At 28.5% G+C, this 23,765-nt stretch overlaps 1 protein-coding gene across 1 annotated transcript in view; it reads right to left on the reverse strand.

Moving 5' to 3' along the window:
- Positions 1–5,496: 5,496 nt before the first annotated feature.
- LOC129314001 (LRR receptor-like serine/threonine-protein kinase EFR) overlaps positions 5,497–23,765 on the reverse strand; it is a 28,992-nt gene continuing 10,723 nt past the window's right edge. The window contains exons 5-12 of the mRNA XM_054957383.1: positions 23,502–23,571; positions 14,207–14,222; positions 12,919–12,990; positions 11,877–12,020; positions 8,230–8,520; positions 7,147–7,218; positions 5,747–6,483; positions 5,497–5,649 (exon numbers count right to left, since the gene is read on the reverse strand). Coding sequence (XP_054813358.1) covers positions 5,497–5,649; positions 5,747–6,483; positions 7,147–7,218; positions 8,230–8,520; positions 11,877–12,020; positions 12,919–12,990; positions 14,207–14,222; positions 23,502–23,571 — 1,555 coding nt within the window. The remainder of the gene's footprint in view (positions 5,650–5,746; positions 6,484–7,146; positions 7,219–8,229; positions 8,521–11,876; positions 12,021–12,918; positions 12,991–14,206; positions 14,223–23,501; positions 23,572–23,765) is intronic.

Raw genomic sequence — 23,765 nt, forward strand, 5'->3', positions numbered from 1 at the left:
ATTTTTATTCATATATGTTTGAAAAAATTTTTTAGTCAATTTATGTACTTAGAAATTTTAAAAAATTATTTATGAATAATTTTATATAAATGACTCTTGAACTTATATACTACATAAATTAGTTTATTCATATTTAATATTATTTTTCCAACTCATATATTATAATTATTGTTTAAAAACTTAAATGACTCTTAAACAATATCTTATATTAAAGGGGAATATTTTAGTCCAAAATATATAATTTAATGGTTAATTAATAGTTGAATGGATGTAAGTGGAATTTTTTAAAATTTAGGGGAGGTATGTATTAATGTAAATTTTGAATTCAAGGAAGATTTATATAGGTGCTAAAAATATAAAAGAGGTAAGGTAAAATAGAGGGGAGGTTTGTGTATTTTACTCTTTTATAATTAACCATTTGATTAGTTTACGGGGGAAAAAAAACATCATTCGGTGTTTTAAGAAATCAAATAAAAAGAAAAGAAAAGAAAAGGTGGATGTTCAAAGACTAATGGTTTAAGCATAGAAAGAATGGGATCATTGGAGGGATAAAGGAAGCTTCAAATGAACTTGTCTTATTATTTCATGTCGTCTTATAAATACACAGTCAAAATTGATAGCCTTTTAGTCAAGTCTTGATTAAGGAACATATATGCCAAGGATAAAAGGATCCGAAGAGATTAATTATGTAGCTAACAGAATTGATGATCTCTTTGTGTGTGTGTGTGTGTGTGTGTGTGTAAATATTTTGAATCACATGGATGAAAGGTATGTCCCTACATTAATGAAAAGTTCAATAAATAGAGTGAAGCTACCAGAGTGAAGAAAAATGCTTCAAGTGTTAAACATGTGAATGCTAATCATTCTCCTCCTACAAATGTAAAATAATATTTAATAATGATGGCAACTACAGTCTTGTTTTGAAAAATACAGTCTTAAACCGTTAGCGTTTTAACGTGAGACGTATTTGTCTCAGAGCTTCTTTTATAATATATTCTTATAAATGACCTCTTGTTATAAAAGGCAACCCAGCCAGATAGATGCAGATAAAGGTGGCATCTATGATTTAAAAGCAAAGTTCAGGCAATTATTGAAACACCTAATTTTACATTAACTTTTCTCATCAACCATTGTAAAACAACGTAGAGTCAAACTGTACTGCTTTCCTCACTTTTTTTTTTTAGGACTGTAAATTTGTGATCTTCCTTTCTTCATATATTTGCTAGCTACCCAGTGATTTTCCCACTGAAATTGTAGGGAGAAAAATTAGGAATACCTGATCAGGCTGTTTACTAATAAAATTTGAACTATTTACTTATAAATCAATTAAGATTTAAAATTTACATAATTGAATTTAAATATAGTGATGTGAAAAAGTATTTTATTTAATGTGCATGGTTATGCACGCAGTCCCTCTATTTTTTTTTCTTTCCAAAGGCATACATTTGGTTTTTATTTTATGACTTACTCCCTCTGATTTTATATATAAGTCACTTTTAATTCCTTTATTAAAATAAAGAAAGGTAATTAAATTATTGATGTTGCAGAAAAAATTCCCAATTTAATTTACATTTAATCAATTTATCACATTTAAAGACACTTTATCTTTCATATGTAATATTTTACTCTATTCATAAAAAATTGAGAAATGGTAAAATTGGAAAAAAAATTAATTATCCATCTTTTTATTAAAAATGACTTATAAAAAGAATTGTATCATTTTCCCCCTTTATCCAAATAGAGCATTAAGTCTTTTATGACAATAAAAGATGCCAAAGGGATTCATCACATTGTTATCATATTGAATGATCCTTTTAATATGTAGAACTCTTATGAACCAAAAGATTTTCTTTTCTTGCCATTGATGGACATCTAACCTAATGATACTCAATTATATGAACATAAAAATAAGAGATTTATATATACAAGCTTTAATTTAATATCATAGATAACCGGTCACTTACTGTAACCTTGAGTTACAAAGATTCATAAATGAGGTATGCCCTTAGCAAATAAATTTATCCACGCCCTTTTCTATTGAAAATGTTGTTTGTAGAATCTTCCTCCTGTATCTCTTTGAATTAAAAAAATTAAGAAGAATAAACACCCCATTCCATTCTTTCAAATTAAATTATGTTGTATTAGTTCACCATTTGTCTAATATGTAACAAAGTACTCAGATTTCTCATGGAAATCTTTGGGATTATAGCTCATATTTCTTGCGCAACACACAGATCATATTTCAAGTTACTAAATCCTTGGCTTTTCGTTTTCCTCGTTTCCTTGATATGAAAATAATATCACAAGTTACGATATTGTATTCCCATAAGCCATTGTGTAAAAATACTTAAAATTAGGATTATAAAATATCAAACCAACATCATATTGACATTTTATTTGATGGACACCAGCAAATTTCATTTCATAACAGAAAGTATCATCATCTCTAGATGAGTCCCTAGTTGTTGGGAGGTAATTCATGGACAAGATAATCCACATGTCAAGTTAAAAATGACAAACACAAATAAAAATATGGTACTCAAATTTTATTTAATTTTCCTACAAATTTTTATGCCCACAGATTTACCCTTTAATTTTTAGCAACCTTGGCAAGAGAAGCTAAAAAAAATTCATCCAAATGCATGCTATATTTTGATGAACATACGCTTTCTATTACAACATCGCAAAGTTTAAGAAATGTAAGCACTCCTTCATTGTTCACAAAGGATCATCAACCATGTCATATGATAATTATGGCAACAACTTTTTCTTCCATGTTTCGTGAAAAAAGTTATGCATTCATCATACAAGTAATGTGCCAAGCAAGTTTCTAAAGGGAAATATATAACATGAATTGAAAATAAAGTAATGCTTATTTAATGATGCCAAATATGTTGCCTTTGAATAATCATGTTCTTGATCTTGTTTGATGACACTACAACATTTGTCATGTTGCTTCGCATTTCAGGAAAATCAGTGCAACAATTTAATGCCAATTTAAAAATACAGGATGTAGAAGTCAATATGACACCAATATATTGTTCATCTCCCTGCAATAAATTGGAATCCATGATATTAATTATTTCATGTGACATTGAGTTACTTACCCAACTCTTCAAGTTCAATCCTGAATCAAATATGTCTTCTGTTGGTCCTCTTCTTGTGAACACTTCTATTAATAATAATTTCATAGCTATATACATCCACTTTCGTGGAAACAACTCCAGCATATGCATATTCTGTAATAGAATTGGATTCAAGCAACCAAAAAATCAATTTCTCACTCGTAATCAAAATTTATGAACTAGAATAAATTTAAAACACACATTTTTGTCAATTAAGAAAAATGGTTGAAAAACTAATAATTTATATTGTTGTTTCTTGTGGTAATTATTACAATTTTTTTTTTCTATAGATCATTGCAACAAGGCAATCCTTGAAAGACTTGTATTTAGATCCAACAGAAAATTATAGAAAACTTCCACGAATGCAATAGGATTTTTTTATATAGATATATATGTGCATGCTAGAGTAAAATACATGTCGTATTGATTTTCATCCCCTCTCTCTCTCTCATATCAAATACATACACATAAAAATAATTAAGGAAGCCAAGCTCAATGAACGCAAAATGCATAAAATAAGAAATCTCTTTGGTTATCTATTTTATATGGGAACCTGCCTCAAATAAGAAATTAGGATACACACACACACACACACACACACACACAAATCTACGTGAGAGTACTTTTCTCTATAGAAAAATTTGGAACAAATGGTTTCAAATAATTTATTTGATAGGTGACTTTAATGTCATCTGAATCAACAATTAAACTTCTTGTATATGGAGAGACTAAATCAAGAAGATCTAATGCTTTGGGGAACAAATGTAGCATTGCTCATAGAAAGTAAGGAATATCTTTTATATTAATCTTCTGTGTTATTTCTAATTTAGATAATAAGTGATAGAGCATGAAAGATTTCATATGTATCATTTCATAGAGTAGTAATATCAGCCACCGTGAGGTTTGCAGGCTGACCCCATAGCAAGTTGCAGGTTTTTCAAGTTAGGCTAGCATAACCTGCATCCTTGGTGGGTTGTATTTCTTCCTGAGTTGGTGGGTCAACCCACGACCCACCAATAAAATATATTTTTAATAATGTTTTCCAATTTTAACTATTACAAATTTACCTTTTTTCTTTTTTTTTGCCGTTAAAAAAATCATATCTTCCCCCAAAAACAAATTATCCAAATAACAATAAAACTATTTCTAAGTCAATAAAAAACACAATACAAATTTAAATTATATGTGAATCTGTCTAAGAGCCAAGATAGAGGCATATATAAAACTAAAACTGACGGTGCTTTCCATTCCGGTGGTTTTTCTTTCTTTATTTTATTTTCTTTTTTTTTTTAAATCATTAGTGCCCGCAGACACTACGCGCACATAAGGAGGTCTGAAATATTTGGCCCCCCCCCAAAAAAAAAAAAAACCAAAGTCTGAAATAAATGGACACTATTTTGTATTAAAAAAAAGGATGTCCATGCATTGGACACATAGTTACCACAGTAATTTTAACAGTGATTTAGGTATGTCACATTCATTTTCAATTGCTTTCTCTCTCCCTTTATTTTTGGCCTTTGTTTATTCACCTTCATATTTTTTGGATTAATTTTCCAATACTTCTTGCTTTAATTTTTTTTTCAATTTAATCATGCCATATTTGCAAATTATTTCATAATTATATTAAAATTTCAACAATAAAAAATCACAAACCTTTTTAACAACAATCATACCCAACATGTATTATATGGGATTAAATTCTATTTTAGTAAATAATTCATTAACAATTTAAGGAGTGGAATTTTCTGTCTATTTTTTTTTTTAAGTTGGTTGGCAGACCCATATTACCAGCATTTAATAAGGTGACTCCAATGTAATCTAAAAGAAACTAAGAAAGGAAAGCATTCTCAAAATACAAATGCAAAAAGGACATGGTGAATCTAAGTTTAGAATAATTACCAGGTGCAATATATCCAATTATAGGTATCGTCTCTGTATGTATTTTAGATTGCCCTTCATCTAAAAGTTTGGAAATCCCAAAGTCACTCACATGAGCAACCATATCACCATCCAACAAATTGTTACTTGGCTTCATATCACAATGAACTACTAGTGCTGACAAGCCATGATGGAGATATTCTAAAGTAAATGCTATATTTATCATTATATTCAGCCCTTGTAGAAAATTCCAACAATAGTTATGAGAATACAATCATTTTTCAAGACTCCCTTTAGGCATGAACTCCATTATCAGGCACTTGAAATCAACATTGGAACAACTACTTATGATCTTCACCAAATTATAATGGCGCACATTGCGCATTGTGTTGCATTCCACTTCAAAGCTCCTTGACATTTTCTCAGAATCAAAATTAAATACTTTAATTGCAACCATCATCCCATTCAAAAGCTTTCCTTTGAACACATCACCCTAACTCCCACTTCCAATAAAGTTACTCTCATCAAATCCATTAGTTGCTTCTAGAATTTCAAAATAAGAAATCCTTCTTTGTCCTCCTAAAATTGGTGAGTCCCTTTCGAAAGAATCCCATGAATTTGGTTGTCTTTGTTTAAAAGAGGATGCCTAAAACAGTCAAAATTGTTGACACGAATATGGGTAATGTGCACTTCAATAAAAGTGATTTATTGAATGACCTTTTTCCTTTTCTACAAAGAGGTACTTTTAGTTCTTGTTTACCACAAAGAGCTTCATCAATCATAAAAGATTCAGCAGTCAAATTTTTGAAAACACCTCCACTGGGAATCTCTCCTTGTAGTTTGTTAAATGAGAGATTGATAAACTTTAGATAAACAAGTGACTCCAAATTTTTGGGAATCTCACCAGACAAATTATTATGGGAAAGGTCCAAATTCATTAAACTTGGAATATTTCCGAGTAATTTGGGAATATTTCCTCGCAAATTGTTATATGCTAAGGAGAGATTTTGCAAAGTTTGCAAGCTATCCATGGTTGAGGGAATGATTCCTAAAATATGATTTCTTGACAAATCCAATGACACAAGAGCTTTTAAGTTGCCGATATTGAGTGATAGATTTCCAACTAAACTATTTGAAGACAAGTTTATGATCAATATGTCCTTCAAATTCCAAAAAGAAAAGGGAATTTCTGAAGTTAACTTGTTATTGTCCAGGTGAAGTTCTCGTAAGGAGGTAACATTTCCCATGCAATGCGGCATTGATCCAGAAAACTTGTTCTCACTTAGATATAAATAAGCAAGTCTTGGCATTCCACATAGCTCTTCAATGATTGCACCATGTAGCTTATTACCTTCAAGACTCAAATACTGAAGATCTTGTATGCTACTAATTGTTGTTGGAATCCTTCCAATCAAACTGTTTTCTTCTATAGAGAGTTTATACAAATTAGTGAGGTTCCCATAATTTGATGGAATATTACCTGATAAAATTTTTTTAATGAGATCATAACTTAACTTTTCAAAGTCGATATGTTAAAAAACATTTTGGAAGTATAGATCTATACTAAATTTGTCCTGTGACAAATATAACATGTCAAGCTTACAAAGATTTCTTATTCCCACATATGTACTAAATCTAGGAGCAAAATAGGAAATGGAGTTTCAGTAAAGTTATTTGAAGTTAATACTAAAAAATAATGAAATAGAAAAGTTTGTGTAACTGTCTTAATATAGCAAAGATGTTTGGTTTAATGTTGAGGGGTCACAGATGTCATCCACCTAGATTTTAGCTTTCGGTCCATATATATATATATTGACAGTGAAGGATGGGCACATCATGTATAAGTGAAAAACGAACTTTGTTTAATTGAAAATAAAAGATGGAGAATTTCTTTTTGTCCTATAGTTTTGACCAATTCCAAGCATAAATTATAATTAAAATATCATTTCTAAGAAACAAAAGTTAGAGATTTGATAGAGTTAATAATATATCCTTGAAAAGTAATTGTAATCTAAATATTAAAATCGAAGCATAGTGAAGTTTCTATTGCCTCTTAATTTGCAGTAAGAAAGCTCGTTAAGATTTAACCACGACAATCAGGGAAGCAGGATTAATTAGCGATTATAATTTATTGTAAGGATACCTTTTAAGTTATTGTAACCAAGAGTTAACATTTGAAGCATAGTTAAGTTTCCAATATCTCCTGGTAGATCTCCTGCAACAACAGAAAATCATAATGCTAAGAGGTTTATAAAGTTAAAGATTATATATTGAAAGAAAAATGAATAGCAAGTTTGTGGATACAATTATATGTTGTTTGAACTTTATTTTGTAAATTCAAACGTTAATGACGTATAGTAAAAGTGAGGGTACATAAACACCGCAAGGTGGCAGATTTTATGATCCTGAAATTTCATGAAATGGATAAAACGAGATGGCATACGGAACTTTGTAGAGATGATTGACTATAAGCATATATATATATATATATATATCCAAAAATTGTCAAAATCAAAATATATTATCTTTGATAATATAGTAGTTACTGTCCATAAATTCAGCAGTTTAAATTAGATAAGAAAGGGGTATTTCAAAATCATATTTGTTCTGTAGAAGAAAAATGGGTAACATGTGGCGCTCATATGGCTCCACAATCTGGCTTGTGTAAGGCTCCTCCTATGCAACTAGTCAACGCTACATGACAATGTGGAGAAAGTAAGGAAAATAATATCTATCAAAGAGTTTGATTTTCCATTTTACTATAAAGTAAATTGAAAATAAAAAATTGAACAACAAATTAAATATATTGAAAACAATTTTTCCTAATAGATTATATTGAGGTTTATTTATGAGGCAACAATTAGATAGTGTTTTAGTATATCATTGTCATATATCAGTGTGGAAGATGGACTTGGAGCAACTGGATTTAGACAATTAAAATTTAAAAATTATACAAATTAACTTTATATTTACTAATACAAAATATCAAATTCTTATATTACTTTACATATTTTCCAAAGCAGGTTTACTACATTCTACTGAGATTTTTGTATTTCTTTATAAATATAATTCATTTTTCATGGAGGATTTTTGTTTTAATGAAAATAAGAGATGTGGACTTCCAATTTATTCTGCAGTTTTCATCAGTACCAATACACAAAAGTGCAATAAAAATATATTTGCTATGATTAAATTTAGATATTTGACATATTCTGGTAATACGTACCTGTCAAAAAGTTTTCTTCTAATTTTAACACCTTGAGATGCTTGAATTGTGCCCAACTAGATGGTATAGCTCCAAATAAGTTGTTGTCTTGAAGAGCCAAATATTGTAAATTTGGAAGTCCATTGCATATATTAGAAGGAATGCCTCTTGACAAATTATTCCCACTTAAATCAATCTCTTGCAACTCAGATATATTGAAGATTGTTGACGGTATTTGACCAGAAAACTGATTGAGGTCTAAATATAGATTTGTCAAGCTTTTAAGATTACCAATCTCTTTGGGAATATCTCCTACAATGTGATATAGAAAAGACCAATTAAATTTATTATCATTGTTGAAAAACTTGTTCCTCCTCAATTTAAAATTTTGAAGTAAATTTAGAGAAGCAATGAACTAGTGGAGTTAATTTCACTAAAGTGACAGATGACTTTGAATCAAATAAAAAATAAGGGGAACAACCAAGCTATAATTGGAGTAAATCATAAAATGAGCATGACAACCAATAAAAGACCAAAATTTATTGTGATGAATCAAAATATAGCTTTCAAAATTGCAAATAAAAGGAGAAAAGATTATAACGCTCTTGGACCCTAATAGAGTTGCAAATTTATTTCCTTTTGGTATGTACTATCATTTCAAATAAAATTATAGTATAACAATTTCTGGTTTGTGCAATGACGGCAATTAGTGGCTATTAGGGTGAAATAACTGTATGAGCACAAGAAATTATATGTTAAAATATGTCACTTGTATTTTTAAACTTCGGTTAGTATTGACAACTAAAATAGGCATTCATAATTCAATTAAGATGGAAGGAATTTTTCAAGATCATACATATTTAATGGACCATTTTTTCTTGGCAAGAAATATATCCCACAGCATATATAATATCACAAGATGGATTAAAGTTCAGCAAATTTTAATATAAAAATTGGAACATAGTCTTGTCATGTTTTTTTCAACAATTCGCTAGATAGACGCATGAAGAAAAAAATAATATAACCAGATAGATGGCCAATTCAAAAATAAAATATTACAATTCATTCTTAAAATAATTAAATCTAAATAAAAAAATAAGTATGGCTTTTTTGGCTTTTATATATTCTCTTTTATTCTTTAATTTTTAATAAATATTTTGTTGAGCTTCGCATAACTCAAACAAATATTTTATATTATACGCACAGTGATGGTTAACACAGGTTCCTCACATTTATTTTACTTTTTAAAATTTCTTTGGATATGTTTACAATATTGCACTTCAACATGCATGTAGACAAATATTGCCTATGAATGACAAAAATATCTGCAAGTTAGTTTAGGAATGCATCTTGCAATATAACAACAAAACAAAAATTACAAAAACTTTTTTTTTGTAAGAAAAAAAGTACGAACATTGTTATATATTTTCTTATGCTAACATATTTTATTAAATAAAAAAATGAAGAGCACTTATATCATTTACTGAAAGAGTACTTTGCAACTTAGAAGAAAGATCCAAACCTTCAAGCCTAGTCAAGTTTCTAATACATATTGCAAATGAGTTTTGAAGCATAAAGAAGTATTCAGATTCTCTAATTTTATTTTGGTTGTGCTAAGTTATTTGTATTTGTATTTGAATTAGTCAAGTTTCCAATACTTAGTAATGTTACAAACGAATTCTTACATAATATACGATGTGGTTAATTATTTAGCATCTAAGAAAAAAAAAATTGAAGTCTCTTTATCTTTCCTACAATTTGCCCTACACCTCAAATATAATCAAATCTTGGCATTGTGCATTGTGGAACATGCTTACCTCTGTTTTTTAGCCTAAAAAACAGCTATGTTGATTCTGGTTTATACGGACTACAGTTTTCTATTTTCCAATTTATTAATTCTGTTTACAGTTTAAGGGAAATGGCTGATATGGAGATTTTATATGTTAATATTGATGTATATATTAACATGGTCGCATAAGTGATTGTGTTTTCCAACAGACAAAAGGAGAACAAAAAGCAATAAAATGATCGATAGTACCAAACTATCATTTACTAACAGTATATCAAGTTTCCAATGCATCTTTATGTTGCCAAACAATTAATTAAAACCCAAAAATAAAGTCATATTAAAAGTGAAAATGAATAAAGCATAATATACTGAACAAACGATATCAGACCAAATCTTTCTTGATACAAAGGAACAGATTTTGTAACTTTTAAATTTCATGAAACGTGTTAAAAGGATGCAATATAACTTTATTAGATGACCGACAATATTAAAAAAAAAAAAACCTAGACCACTGACTTTTGGAATGTATCCCATGAGAAGATAGTGTTATAAGTGAAGTAGTTAACTAGCACATCCAAAATCATTTTACATGTGCCTCAATTTAATTTGCAAAAACTAAAAACCCCTTTCATAAATTCAACAGAAAAAATTAAATATTATATTGTAAAATAACAAAAAATGCGGTTCAATATAAATTAAATATTTTGAATCATAACACAATTCACAAGCCAAATACATCATATTAGCTTTTTATACTTTTGGATAAATTTTGTTAAAAAATATAATATGTCATTTAAATTTCACTTATATTGAACTTTATCACTATACTCAATGTTGTTGAACAATTTTTCAGGAAAATATCACATCCAAAAGACTAACTATAGAAGATTTAAAGACATTTTTTAATTTCTTTCTAAAATAAAAATTCTTAATAAGTACATATATCTTTTAAGATATACCTATTGCAACAATGTATAAAAAGAAAAAAGCTATTTTAGAGTGCAATTGAACTAAGAAAATCAATGATACTTTTATTAACAATTTACGTTTTTTATATGAAACGTTGTCTCACATCTAGAATCCTAACAATAGTGATGTATCAAAACCATTAATTATAGAGGAATTTATATTGACCAATTAATGGAAGTTAAAATTGGAAGCAAAGCCAAATATTATAGTTATATCATGGTAGGTAGCATAGAGTGGTGATATAATCCAATAGAAAATGTGAAATATATCGTCCATGCTGCTGTAGAACTTTTGCAGTGTTGCATATTATATATTGTTCATTTTATCTGACATTAGAAATAAAGTATTTCGGCAAGCCTAATCTCTAGTTCAAACCAATGTTTGCAAAATTAGTTAAAAAGAATCATTCACATATAACAATAGAATTTCTAGAACACACACAAATTTATAAACAAAAGGAAAAACAGGAAGAGAAATGCACACAAATATATACTGAGAAAAGAACTAACGAGGGGAAAAAAAAAATAGTAGCTAGAACATCATAATTTGATGAAAATTACCTAGTATATTGCCTGGAAAAAAATTAACGCTTAAAGATATAAAATTTAACTTTGTCCCATAGCAATTATATTGATAATATTTTCCACGTATTTGATTAAGATATAAGAAAAATTGTTTAATGTTTCAAGTGTTTATGTATGGTAATATTTTAAAATAATCTAACTTTTAAAATTTACAAGAAACGTTTCGGGTTCATCCTTTTTCTATAAACTTGTTAATGAACCACTTGGAGACCCTTACTTCTAGTGGCGGGGACATATATTTATATGATATAGCTCCTGAATGAACTTTCCCAAGAATAACACAAATATGATAAAAAGTTACACGGCATGATTAGTTGAAAGTGTACCTTCAATGTTATATTCACCAAGGTCTAGCTCTTGAAGTTTTGTCAAGTTTCCAAAATTCCTTGGTATTTGGCCAGACAACTTGTTAGATAAGAATTGTATAATTTTCAAGTTTGTGAGCTCACCAATTGTTTGAGGAATATTTCCTGCAATATGATAATAAAAAGACCACATTATTATGAATTCTCAAGTATAAAATTATGATAAAAGAAAAATACTTATGAAAATAATTTTATGAATGCATTTTCTTAAAGTTATTGTGATTGTGATATAATAACTATTGAATTTGTATTTAAAAGAAACCGGGGTCTAGGAAAATAATAATAACTAATTTCAGCTCTATTGTTAATTATAAAAAAAGTTATAGGAGAGAAAAATACATTATCATAAATATAAAAAATTTGAAATTGTCCTTATTATATATTATGGTTCATAAATGATTAGATAAATACAAAAAGGGTGCATTTTTGTGTACTTCCATTGTTCGTGCAAAGGCAAGGGAGGGAAATTGATATAGGTTAGGAATGGAATTAATGGTCTTTAACAAGGGTAAAAAAGTAATTTTAAATAGCTAAGATGCACCTTTTAATAAATAAAAAAGAATTTTAGAATCTTTGATAAAGTATTTTTAAAAGAGTAAAAAATTCAATTTAAGTGTATACTTCTGGAAATTATGTGATAGTTTATGAAATATTAATAAAATTAAATATAAATGAATATATTTCACTATAAAAATGAATCATAAATAATATGAGAAGGTTCTAACAATATTATCAAAACTCACAACTATTGATTCAATAACTCTATTATGTGATGATGTGACGATGTGGAGAACGAAAAGGGAGTTGCTCATAAGAACAAAAACAAACAACCAATAATCTATTGGTTCAAAGTCTCAATATAATTATACATAATTTATCAAACTATCATAACATATCTACAATGTTTAGGTTTGTTAGATCACCAATTTTATTACAAATATTTCTTGTAATTTAGCAACAGATAAAATAAACATAATAACACTATGATTTGTTAGATACATACCTTCCAAGTTATTGGCAATAAGACGTAACAATTGAAGCTCAGTCAAGTTTCCAATACTTCTTGGTAAATGACCTGAAAGAACATATTGATACTTGTTGACATAAGGGACACTTTAGTAAAACACCAATTGTCTTATTTGTATTGAGAAATCACACATTAGTTGGGCATAAGGTATTTCCAACATTTTCACATAGTTTAAGAAAACATTCTTACATTGTTAACTTGTTAAAAATAATCATAAGTTTCCAATGTACAGTTTTTAATTAAAGGAATGGCTCTAGAACCAAAAAATAATAATTTAAAGAAATAATCCTCATTGACCTTATATATATATATATATATATATGGCTAATGAACTATCCATCTTAATTAATTTGCCTCACCTTACATTTCACACACACACATATTCCACTAATGATTTCACATTGTCTTGCAACTACGCTTAAGTATAATGATCAAAGATAATGATTTCACATTGTCTAAATACGTAGCTGAGGGATCTAAAGTATAATGATCAAAGATAGTAAAGATGAAATGTAAATAATGGTTTCCATATTGCTCTCAAGAGCACCAAAACTCCAAAAGGCAGAAAGCAAGGCAAAGAAAACCATGGGCACCGATGTGAATGGGTTCATATTTTTTAAATTTAGAAGATCACCCATTTCCTTAGAATTAAGCCTCTGGATATGATTAAAAGACCCAAGTGTAAAAGGACAAAAAGGAAAAACAAATGTTTCTAATAAAGGTGCTGATAAAGTTATTTAAAAAGCTAGAAGATATTAACATCTAAGACCATTATTTCCATACTTGTAAGATTGCAAATTATTTCAGCAATATCTCTTGTGATGTACATGACAATATAAAAAGCACATCGTTAAGAGCGGTGATGCATTGTAAAGCATGCAGATGCATGCAATTCACGCAATTGGCATCCTACATGGAAAGTGAGAGATGTTTTGGGTGGGAATGGACTGATTAAGGTTGTTGCACATGGTCACTTTCTGTTTTACTATATTATTCCAATTCCCTATGCACTTTATCCATATTTTATATTACCATTGCAAATTTCCCCTCAATTTAAGTTTTTGGATTTGATTGAATCAAAATATAATCTTTTAATGTCAAAATAAAAAAATATATGCTCATATATACCTTTCAAGTCACTGAAATCATAATTATGCCTAAAGCAATACTAAAAACTGAGAGAAATTTTATTGACACAGCTGCACTGCACTAGTATTCTTATATTTTTTTTTTCCAAAAAAAGTTTTGCCAAACATGTAAAAACCTTCTTGAATCATGTTCTGAACAACATCAGTTAATCGAATCAGTCATAGTGAAAGCATTTTATTAGTAAGTTTGAAATTGCTATATTGTCCTTTTAGTTAATAAAAAAAGTATTTTAGAATCTTTATTTTCATCAGAATTAAAAATTTAATTAAAGTCTATATTTTGAAAATTATGGGGTGGTTTCAGGAATATTAATGAAATTAAAGGTTAATGAATATATTTTGCTCTAAAAATGAATCATAAATAATATGAAAATTTCTAACAATATATATCAAAACTCACAAAACAATTGGAATAAAATGTTACATATATAAATAAGGGGAAATTAATTATTTAGTCCTATAGATTCATAGAGTTTGTAACTCAATCTCTATACTTGAATTCAATGCAAGTTGATCCATATACTTATTTTATCAATCTATATACTAAACAATTTTTAATATTTTTAATTAATATTTTTAATTACTGTGAGTGCCACGTTGGACAAGTTACAAGGGACACAATTATTTTCCAACAAAATCAATGTTGAATAATATATTGTAAATAACTTATCTGAAGGCACACTAACACCTATAAAATTGTTTGCAATGATTAGGATAAAGTATGAAATTATCCGATAAAATCAAAGATATACCTATGAAAGAGTTGCATGATAATGACATATGCTCGAGTGAAGATAAGCCAAAAATAGTTGAAGGTATTTTCCTTGAAAGGTGAAGAAAATAATTAAGTATGAAAGCGAAAAAAATAAGAGTAGCCAATGAAAAGGTGAAGACAAAAGTTAAGTATTAAAAGAAATAAAGAATACGCGTGAAAAGTGGTTAACATAAGACACGTCCTTACGTCATCATGACTTAAAACAACAATAATTAATGGGTTAGTTTTAGATAATCATTTATATGTAAAAGAAAATTTTCACCCACATAATATGCATACTTGGAACCTAAGTATTAGCAGCATACAAGTGCCAAGTACATGTTTAGTCTCTAAAACGTCGGCTTGTACAAGTATATGACAATTACTAAAACTGTCAGGTATTTGCACCATTAAAAAATATAAGGCATTTTTGCTAAGGTATTTTTAATTTTTCAATGTATAATTAATGAGTATTTTCAAAAATACCCTTAATAAACTACTCAACTGAAACCTTTAAGTGAGATTCCCTAACTAAATAAGAACAAATATGAAAAGATAACATTAGCTTAAAGATGTAACTAACTTATTGAGACTGTAACTTTTTAAAAAATATCAAATGGGAGTGGTATTAATAAAGTAAGATATTTGGAGAGTTATAATCAAGTCCCAAATGAGAACACAATTAATAATAAAAACCCTAATGACAAAACAAATTGAGTAAAATATCGAGATAGTAACTGTTTGAATAGTTTTACGTAGTTTTAACGTAACTATATAGGGAATTCTATGAAACATGTGACGTGAAAACATTTTCTATCTAGCTAAAAGAGAATTGCAAAGAACATTCGATTATTTTATCTTACTCAAATTAAAACATATATTATCACCAATATATCATTGAAAAATGACAGTGGTCAAAGAATTATCAAACATTAATTTTCTTAGGGGAGGCTAATTTGAATAAGGAAGTATACTTTTGGAAAGTTGTTTTCATGCAATGCATAAAACGTGCTAACTATGATAATTCGATTACACGTGCCATATAGGAAGACATGAAGTTAGAAATGCAAATCTTCACATAATCAATAACAATATTGTACGCTCACCTTTGTTTTTAAGCCCGAAAAAAAAAATATTGATGGAAAATATATCATGCAGATGCAATTGAGGCAGGCGCCACATGACCCATAACAACACAAATATATACTCTTGGATTTTGATTTAAAAGAAAATGGAAAAATAATAATGCTCTTAAGGCAAACTAAAATCATGAATTCACAACATAATAACTAGCTAGTAGAGTTATCAGCATTGTTCCAGTCATTCATCTCGGGAAGCTTCTGTACAATTATATGTCAAGAGCACCAAGAAAGGAGAATTGGTGTTGCACTTGAGGGTCACTAGCTAAAATCCACCTGTCATGAAAGCTGGAACCTGTTTTTTATGAAGTTGAATATCAAGTTTATTCTCATCGATCACTTGTCTTAAAATAGTAGACGCAAGTTACTCGTTCGAGTTTGGAAGTAGACACCATGTTAATTCAAAATAAGTATATAGTAATTCGGAGGATGAATATCATTACTTGTCATTAGTCATCGGCTTAATTCACTTCACCTCCCTCATAGTTTCTATTAGCAAGTTGAGCACCGAGTCAAACTGGAGGGGGTGTTGGAAGATTGAATTAATTTGGTGATTAATTTGTTTTAATTACTTAGATATTGTTGATGACCCTAAAATCTATACAAAGGGTTAAGTATTATTTTATGGAGGTAGGGTGGAATACTTGCCCAGGTTCAAAATTTCGTAATATAAAAACACCAAAATATATTATTTAATTACGTGATTTAATTCCTAAATTTGACATAAACACAAGAAAAGTCATGGTTTTCTAAATAGATTGGGTCATCCAATTCCACCGGTTGTATTAGGAACTAGCTCTTGGTTTAGTCCTCTACAATTTTCAAAACTGAACACTTAGATACAGGGACGTGTGAAGGGGTTTTGTGGCCTAACACAAAATTATTTTAGAAGCCTAATGCATTATTATTTTACCACTTTAAATCCTATAAAAAATTAAAGCCACAACAGAATGCTATCTCGCTGACTCGCCTTGTCCCTTTTGAATGTACTAGTGTCTTAGTCACACTTTCCTAACAATCACAATTTTAAGTAAAAGGTAAAATAAAGGGTAAAAGAGGAACAAACACACCTGATTTATATATATATATATATATATGGCCCTCTATGATTGGTTTTCTTTATTCTTTTAACAAAATGCAAAAGCCCCATAAACAAATAAAAGGATTCGTCAACTTCACAATGGCAAATGGCAAATCAAGTTATTAATCAGGCCAGAGTGCCCATGGAAATGGCTAAACAAGAGCTATATTTTATTAATAAGAAAATGATGGCAGTGAATGAAACGATTTGATTGAGAGAGAAGAAGAGATGAAATGACAAAGTGGTTGCGGCAGGGCATATGCGCACTAAAATATGGGGCCATAAATTTTTAATGAAGAGTTATAATCAACACTAATGCTTACAAAATTAATTGCTTGTTATATAAGATATAAGTAAGTAATAAATCCTTAATGAAAATTATAGTTAACATTAATGCTTAACAGTAAAAATAATGACACATTACGTAGGATATAAGTGAACATTTTTTCACACTTAAGACGACGGCCATGGTGGCCTAGTGTTACACACAGCCCTATTGATAGAACCGATGAAACACCAAAAAAGTGATTGATGAACCCACATCTACGTGATTTTTGGGGACTTTTAGATTTAAATATGCTAAGTAATTGCAATAAATCAGGATAAAATAGTTGATATAGCCTCACTTAGTTGTGGTGTGCCAAAAATGCATGAAAGGAAGAAAAAAGGACGTAAATGTTAGATTTCTTATATTAAGTATACTTAAAGATAGTATACTCTATCATAATAGTTTAAGCCATTTGATTAAATACTTCCTAAACTTGTATATCTATGATCCATCTTCTAATCTTTAGACGTGGGACTTCTTTTTTATTCTAATACTAAAAACGAATTAAAAAAAGAGAATTCAGATCAAGATCCAAGATTAGGCTCAAGATCACTCATTCATACACGGATAACCTTTGAAAGTCACCACAAGTTGCGAATGAACAGAGTTTCATATTTGATTCTCCCATTTGTTACTTCTGGCAACGGATGAACCATGAGGGAAGTCAAGTGCTTGCAGATGAAGTAGAAGGACGCTCGCAGATGAAAATATGATTTTGGCTCATCATGATTCTGCCGCGAACAAATAGGCTCAACATAACCATGACCATGCGCGAAAAAAAGCGGCATAGGGTATTTTCTTCACTCTTTTGCCACGTGCTGATAAGAATGCTGAGGGAACAACAATTTGCAAACAAAGGCCCAAAATGCATAGAAGCCCCAAATTTCAATTGGGATGCAAAATTGTATAAGAAAGACCTAGAAACACTTGAGGAAGACATTTATTCTCTTGGAGGCAATCTGGATAACTAATGACCACGGAGCTTGGAAGCGATTTATGTGGGGATTGTTATGGCCAATTACATGTTTGATAAGATTGATTCTAAGGTGTGTTTGGATTAGAAATTGCAAAATTGAAGTTAGAAGAAATTGAGCAACAGAAGTTAGGATAAAAATCATTGACGTTAACTAATTTGCATGAATATAATTAATTATTATCATCAATTATAATATTCTCCCGTTTATAATTTCCATTTTTTTATTTCTAGTTTACAATTTAAAGGAACAAGTGAGGTGGAGATGTCATATTTTTAAACTGATTTTTATATTAATATTATCACTCAGTAAATGTAAATCAACTCTAGTATATTAATTAACTGTATTTTCACCAGAAATGCATTGTTTTTTTTATATTAGATAACAAACTTTTATTGCAAATCCTTTTTCCTCGCTTCAAGTGGAGCTTTGTTTTTTTCCGAACAAACAAAATGCTCCATATGATATCCTAACCAGTATTTCTAAATTTATTCGAAAAGAAATTTTTTTTGGCCAACCGGAACAAAAGACTTATTTTATGTTTAAGGAATTATTAGAAAAGAAATTTTCAGCCATACACAAATTTATTAAAAAAATATAAAGTAGGAAAAGAAAAAGCATGGTTGTTCATAGTAATACTGAAAAAACAACTAAAGAGAGGGAAAAACTATAGTAGCCAGAATATCATAATTTGATGAAAAAATTACCTTGTAAATTATTATAATCAAGATATAGCTCTTGAAGCATATCCAACTTTCCAATACCTTCTGGTATATCACCTACCAAAAAAAAAAAATTAACGCTTACAGATATTGAATTCGAATTGGTCACAGGTATATCTATTGAAAATATTTCCCACACATGTGATAAAGACACAAAAAAGATGGCATATTAATCCTACGAGTGTCCATGTATGATGAATCTTTTTTACCAAGTCTAACAACACACGCAAATTATAAGCAACATATTGCACTGTAATTGTTTGAAAATTTTACATGATTTTAACGTAGCTAAAAAAGAAATTCTATAAATCATCTAAAGTGACAAATTGTCTAGCTGGCGAAAAGAGGATTACAAAGAACATTGGATTATTTTATCTTAACCAAATTAAAAAAATTATTATCATCAATATGTCATTGAAAAATAACAGTTACAAAATTACGAAACGTTAATTTTCTCAGGGGAAATTAATTTGAACAAGGAAGCAAACTTTTGCCAAGTTGTTTTCATCAATGAACAAAATGAGCTAACTTCAATAACTTGAATAGCCGCAGAGGAGGGCACAAAGTTGGAAAGGCAAATCTTCAAAAAAAAAAAATCAATAACATGAAAATTCTTTTGGATATATGCAACAAACTTATCCATAAAAAGAGTAAATTATTTTTTCTTTTATTTTTAAATAGATAAATAGATTTCATCACCACCAAATTTTAAGTCATGTCAAGTTTATAAATTTTTCATAGCTAAACAGAAATAATTAATGTTAGAAAGGTACCTAGAGACTTCAAAGAAATTATGGCATTTCAAGGGACTTAATTGTCATTTTTATACTTAGATGGAATTTTATTGCCATTTTCACAGGCTAATATGTTGTTAATATATTTTCATTTATAAGTTTTATATTTTCCTTTAGAAAGTTTAGGTAAATTAGGTCTGAGGGCTCACCAAGGGTAGGACAAGCTTCTAGGTTCAAAAATTACTTACAGATGTACTTATAGATCGCCCACCAATAAGGTATTTATAAGTTTTACATTATTATACACCATCAATTATCTAATAACATTTCACTTAAATCATAAAATTAGCAAATTACTTTTAAAAATATCTACAATAAAAATTTAAAATGAAAAATGAAATATATATCACAGTTTATGTATATATCTATGTTAAAAAAAAATCTCTCGACCACTTTTGATTCTCATCTCAGCCCCAATTAAAAATAATAGAGATAGCTTAATAATTTGGTTATCTTTAGACATTGTTTTTTTTTTCAATGCCATCTATAAAATTCTTGCGAGTGAAAAGCTGTCAGTTGGATAAATTAATTACACATTTTAAGATCAGCCATCATGTGTTTGGCGAATCCATATATGATATAGCTTGAACTTGTTCTTTTGGTATTTAATGCGGAAGATTAATTTTGTTCAAATAAAGCCCAATATATGCCATGCTGCCACCTAATCATTCTATAAAGCCCAATCAGAATTTGATTTCATACCCTCTTATTCCTCTTAATTAAAATTCTAATGATGTTTATAGCCAATAAAAGCAAAATTGACTGTGATTGATAAGTAACAAAATTGGATAAACCAACGTTGAATTAGACGTTGGATCCAGCCAGATTTTATTTTCTGTTTATGTATTAACATTATGTATTCTTTGCATTTTTTTGGTCCATTTGTTAAAGATTAAAAAATAAGCCATTATTAGATAATTTAGGGATTTTATAAAAGAATTATTTTTTAGAAATTTTATAAAAAGCAAACATTATTTTATGTTTGGTTGCAATAATAAAAAAGTAATTATTTACTAGTTATTTTTAAATTTTATAATATCTTTCTTTATTTCTGTTTTATAAAATAAATTATTATTTAATTATTTTAAAATCTTAGTATATCTTCTTGCATCCCACATTATTAAAACATTCTTTCTCAAAGTAGTTATTTAAAATAATAAAAAATTACTTTCCTATTCTAATTATTTTCAAAAAATTAAACAAACATTTTTAAAATCACAAAATAATTTTTTTTACAAAAAGTAATTTTTTTCATAAAATAAGCTAAAACAAATGAGCCCTTTATCTCTTAAAATTCTTATAATTAACTAACTGAAAACAACCAAAAATAGTAAATAGTCTGGCTATGTAAAAATGTGATATATTTTAAAATATTTAATCTAAAAATTTAACGAAAAGTTTAATTATAAAATATGATATACTTTAAAATATTTAATCTAATATATATTATGTCATTGAAATTTATGGGGGTTATAGTAAGTAGAACCTTTTAAAAAAAGGTGAGACTACAATTGTGACTATAGAATTATCAACAAAATTTCAAAAGTTATAAACTACTCCTTCTATTCAAAATATAAGGCATTTTTAACCAAATTTCACCCCCAATAAAGTAGTTACTTATTTTTAAACTACCCCTATCTTTTTATATTTATCCCTCTTAAATACCCTACAATAAATATAAAGTCATTATCAATAGAGGCATTTTTGGACAAAGGCAATGATTACACATCAAAAGAATAAAAATGCCTTACATTTTTGAACATCCAACTCCTCAAAAAATGCCTTACATTTTTGAATAAAGGGAGTAACTTTTGTATAATTATGTGTGTGTGTCAATATAACAAAATAAAAAGTACAATACTGGAAGTGTTGATATAAATGTTTAAAAGTTGCAGCTATGAATGATAGATTTGGTGATGCGCTTATGCTTCTATTACCTAATGTACAATGTCATTTTTGTTTGTATTTGAAGAGATATTAGGGTGGGAAAGTTAAAAAAGAGACACGGGCCAATATTTAGTTAAAATTATTTGTATTTAATTTTTAAATTAAATTTAAATTAGAAAATTTGCATTTAAATCCCAAGAAATTTTTATAAAATTAAAAATTGAAACTTACAAAAATACTCATCTTTTTTAATAAAACACCCTTCCTTATTAAAATTGGATTTAGTAAATATGCTTGATTTTTAAGTTCATTAAAGTCCTTTGAAATTAAGAATCAAGCGTATCATTGCTGGCTCTAATAGGATAGGTGTCGTCACCACCACTTCTTTTATCTCATCTACTAGTTAAAATTATTTAGTTTATCTCTCTTACATTGTTGCTAATTCTGTTTTTTCTCTGTTGTTCTCCTTGTTTTGTTGCTCTGTTGTTGTTTGTGGTTTCAGTTGTACTGTAATGGTTTATGTTTCTTAGGAATAAATCAGTAGTTGGACAAAAAAGTCCTTTGAAATTTAATGTAAGTTTACTTACAAGAGACCTAACTGAAATTATCCTCTTCTATATTTGAAATCTTTGTAACAAGTTGAGTTCTCAATGACATTATAAAATATTAAACATTATGCATAAAAATATAATCCAATTTTTGTTTTGTGGGAAAAGAAAAGTTATTCTAGACCTATACATTTTGGGATACATAATTAATAGCAATTTGACAAAACCAATTAGCATCTAAGTTCGTAATTTCAAGTTGCAAGAGATAATAAGTAAGAAAAAGGAAATAATCTATGGTGAATTATAATTTGCACAAAGTTATACCTTGTAAATTATTGGAACCAAGAGTTAATTCCACACATGATGCAAAATATTCAAGACTGAACGGTGATAGTCCATACAGGTTCTTCACAAATATTTATTTTACTTCACATGATGTATATCATATTGGAAAGATAAGTCGTAGTTGTATTGACAATGCATAAAAACCAACGGAAAATGTTTGTTGGAGAATGTAGATCGATAACTATTTTTCAAAAAATGAACAAGTTGTGCTTGTTTTTTGTCGAACATTACTAAAAGATACAAGAAAATATTGAAGGACTTAAAAAATCTCTAGGAAGCTCAGTGAAATAAATAGAATAATATAGAAGAATAAAAGAGTGTATAAAGGCTTGCGGAATAATATTTTTGAATTATATAAAACTCCAAGTAAAATATATAAGAGTTTAAAAAATATATAAAAATTATACAAGACTTGGATGAGCCACGCCTATTTTATAGTATTCAAATAACGAAAGTAGGATATTTTGTAGATTTGTAATCTAGTATCTAGTTATATTATTTTTTTCAAACTGCATTTGCACTATAATATTTTTAATATTGTGTACGAAAAGAGAAAAATGGTGCAGTGGGGGGTTAAAATAAACTGTGGTGTTAAAATGCATTTAAACTATGATATTTTCTAAGCCTTTTGATATAGCCAAAAAGCTTAATAAGATTACGAAATTTCAAAACAAACGGTTCCTTGTGACATCGCCTATTTTTTTTTTAACTAATATAATGTCTTGCAATATAGCAACAAAAAAAAATGTACTAACAAAAAAAATAATATAGGCTTGCTTATGCATAAAATATTTTATCAAACAAAAAATGAAGAGCACTTATTATTGTTGAAGGCATACCTCCATGTTATTTTGGAAAAGATCCAACTCCTCTAGCATTGTCAAGTTTTCGAAGCTCCTTGGAATATTCCTGCGACATAACAGTTAAAAAAAATTGCAAATGAGATTCGAATCATAAAAAAAAAATGTATCAGTTAGTGGAGCTTTCCTTCACTCCTATTATATATCTATTTGCTGTATATATATGTATTTTGTATGTGTGTGTGTGTTGTTGTGTTCTTTTTGAATAATGAGCAAAATTGGGCAAATGAAGGTTGAACAAGA

Source organism: Prosopis cineraria, unplaced genomic scaffold (genome assembly GCF_029017545.1).
Source record: "Prosopis cineraria cultivar Desert tree isolate PC_DT_omini unplaced genomic scaffold, ASM2901754v1 PC6, whole genome shotgun sequence".
NCBI classification, from domain to species: domain Eukaryota; kingdom Viridiplantae; phylum Streptophyta; class Magnoliopsida; order Fabales; family Fabaceae; genus Prosopis; species Prosopis cineraria.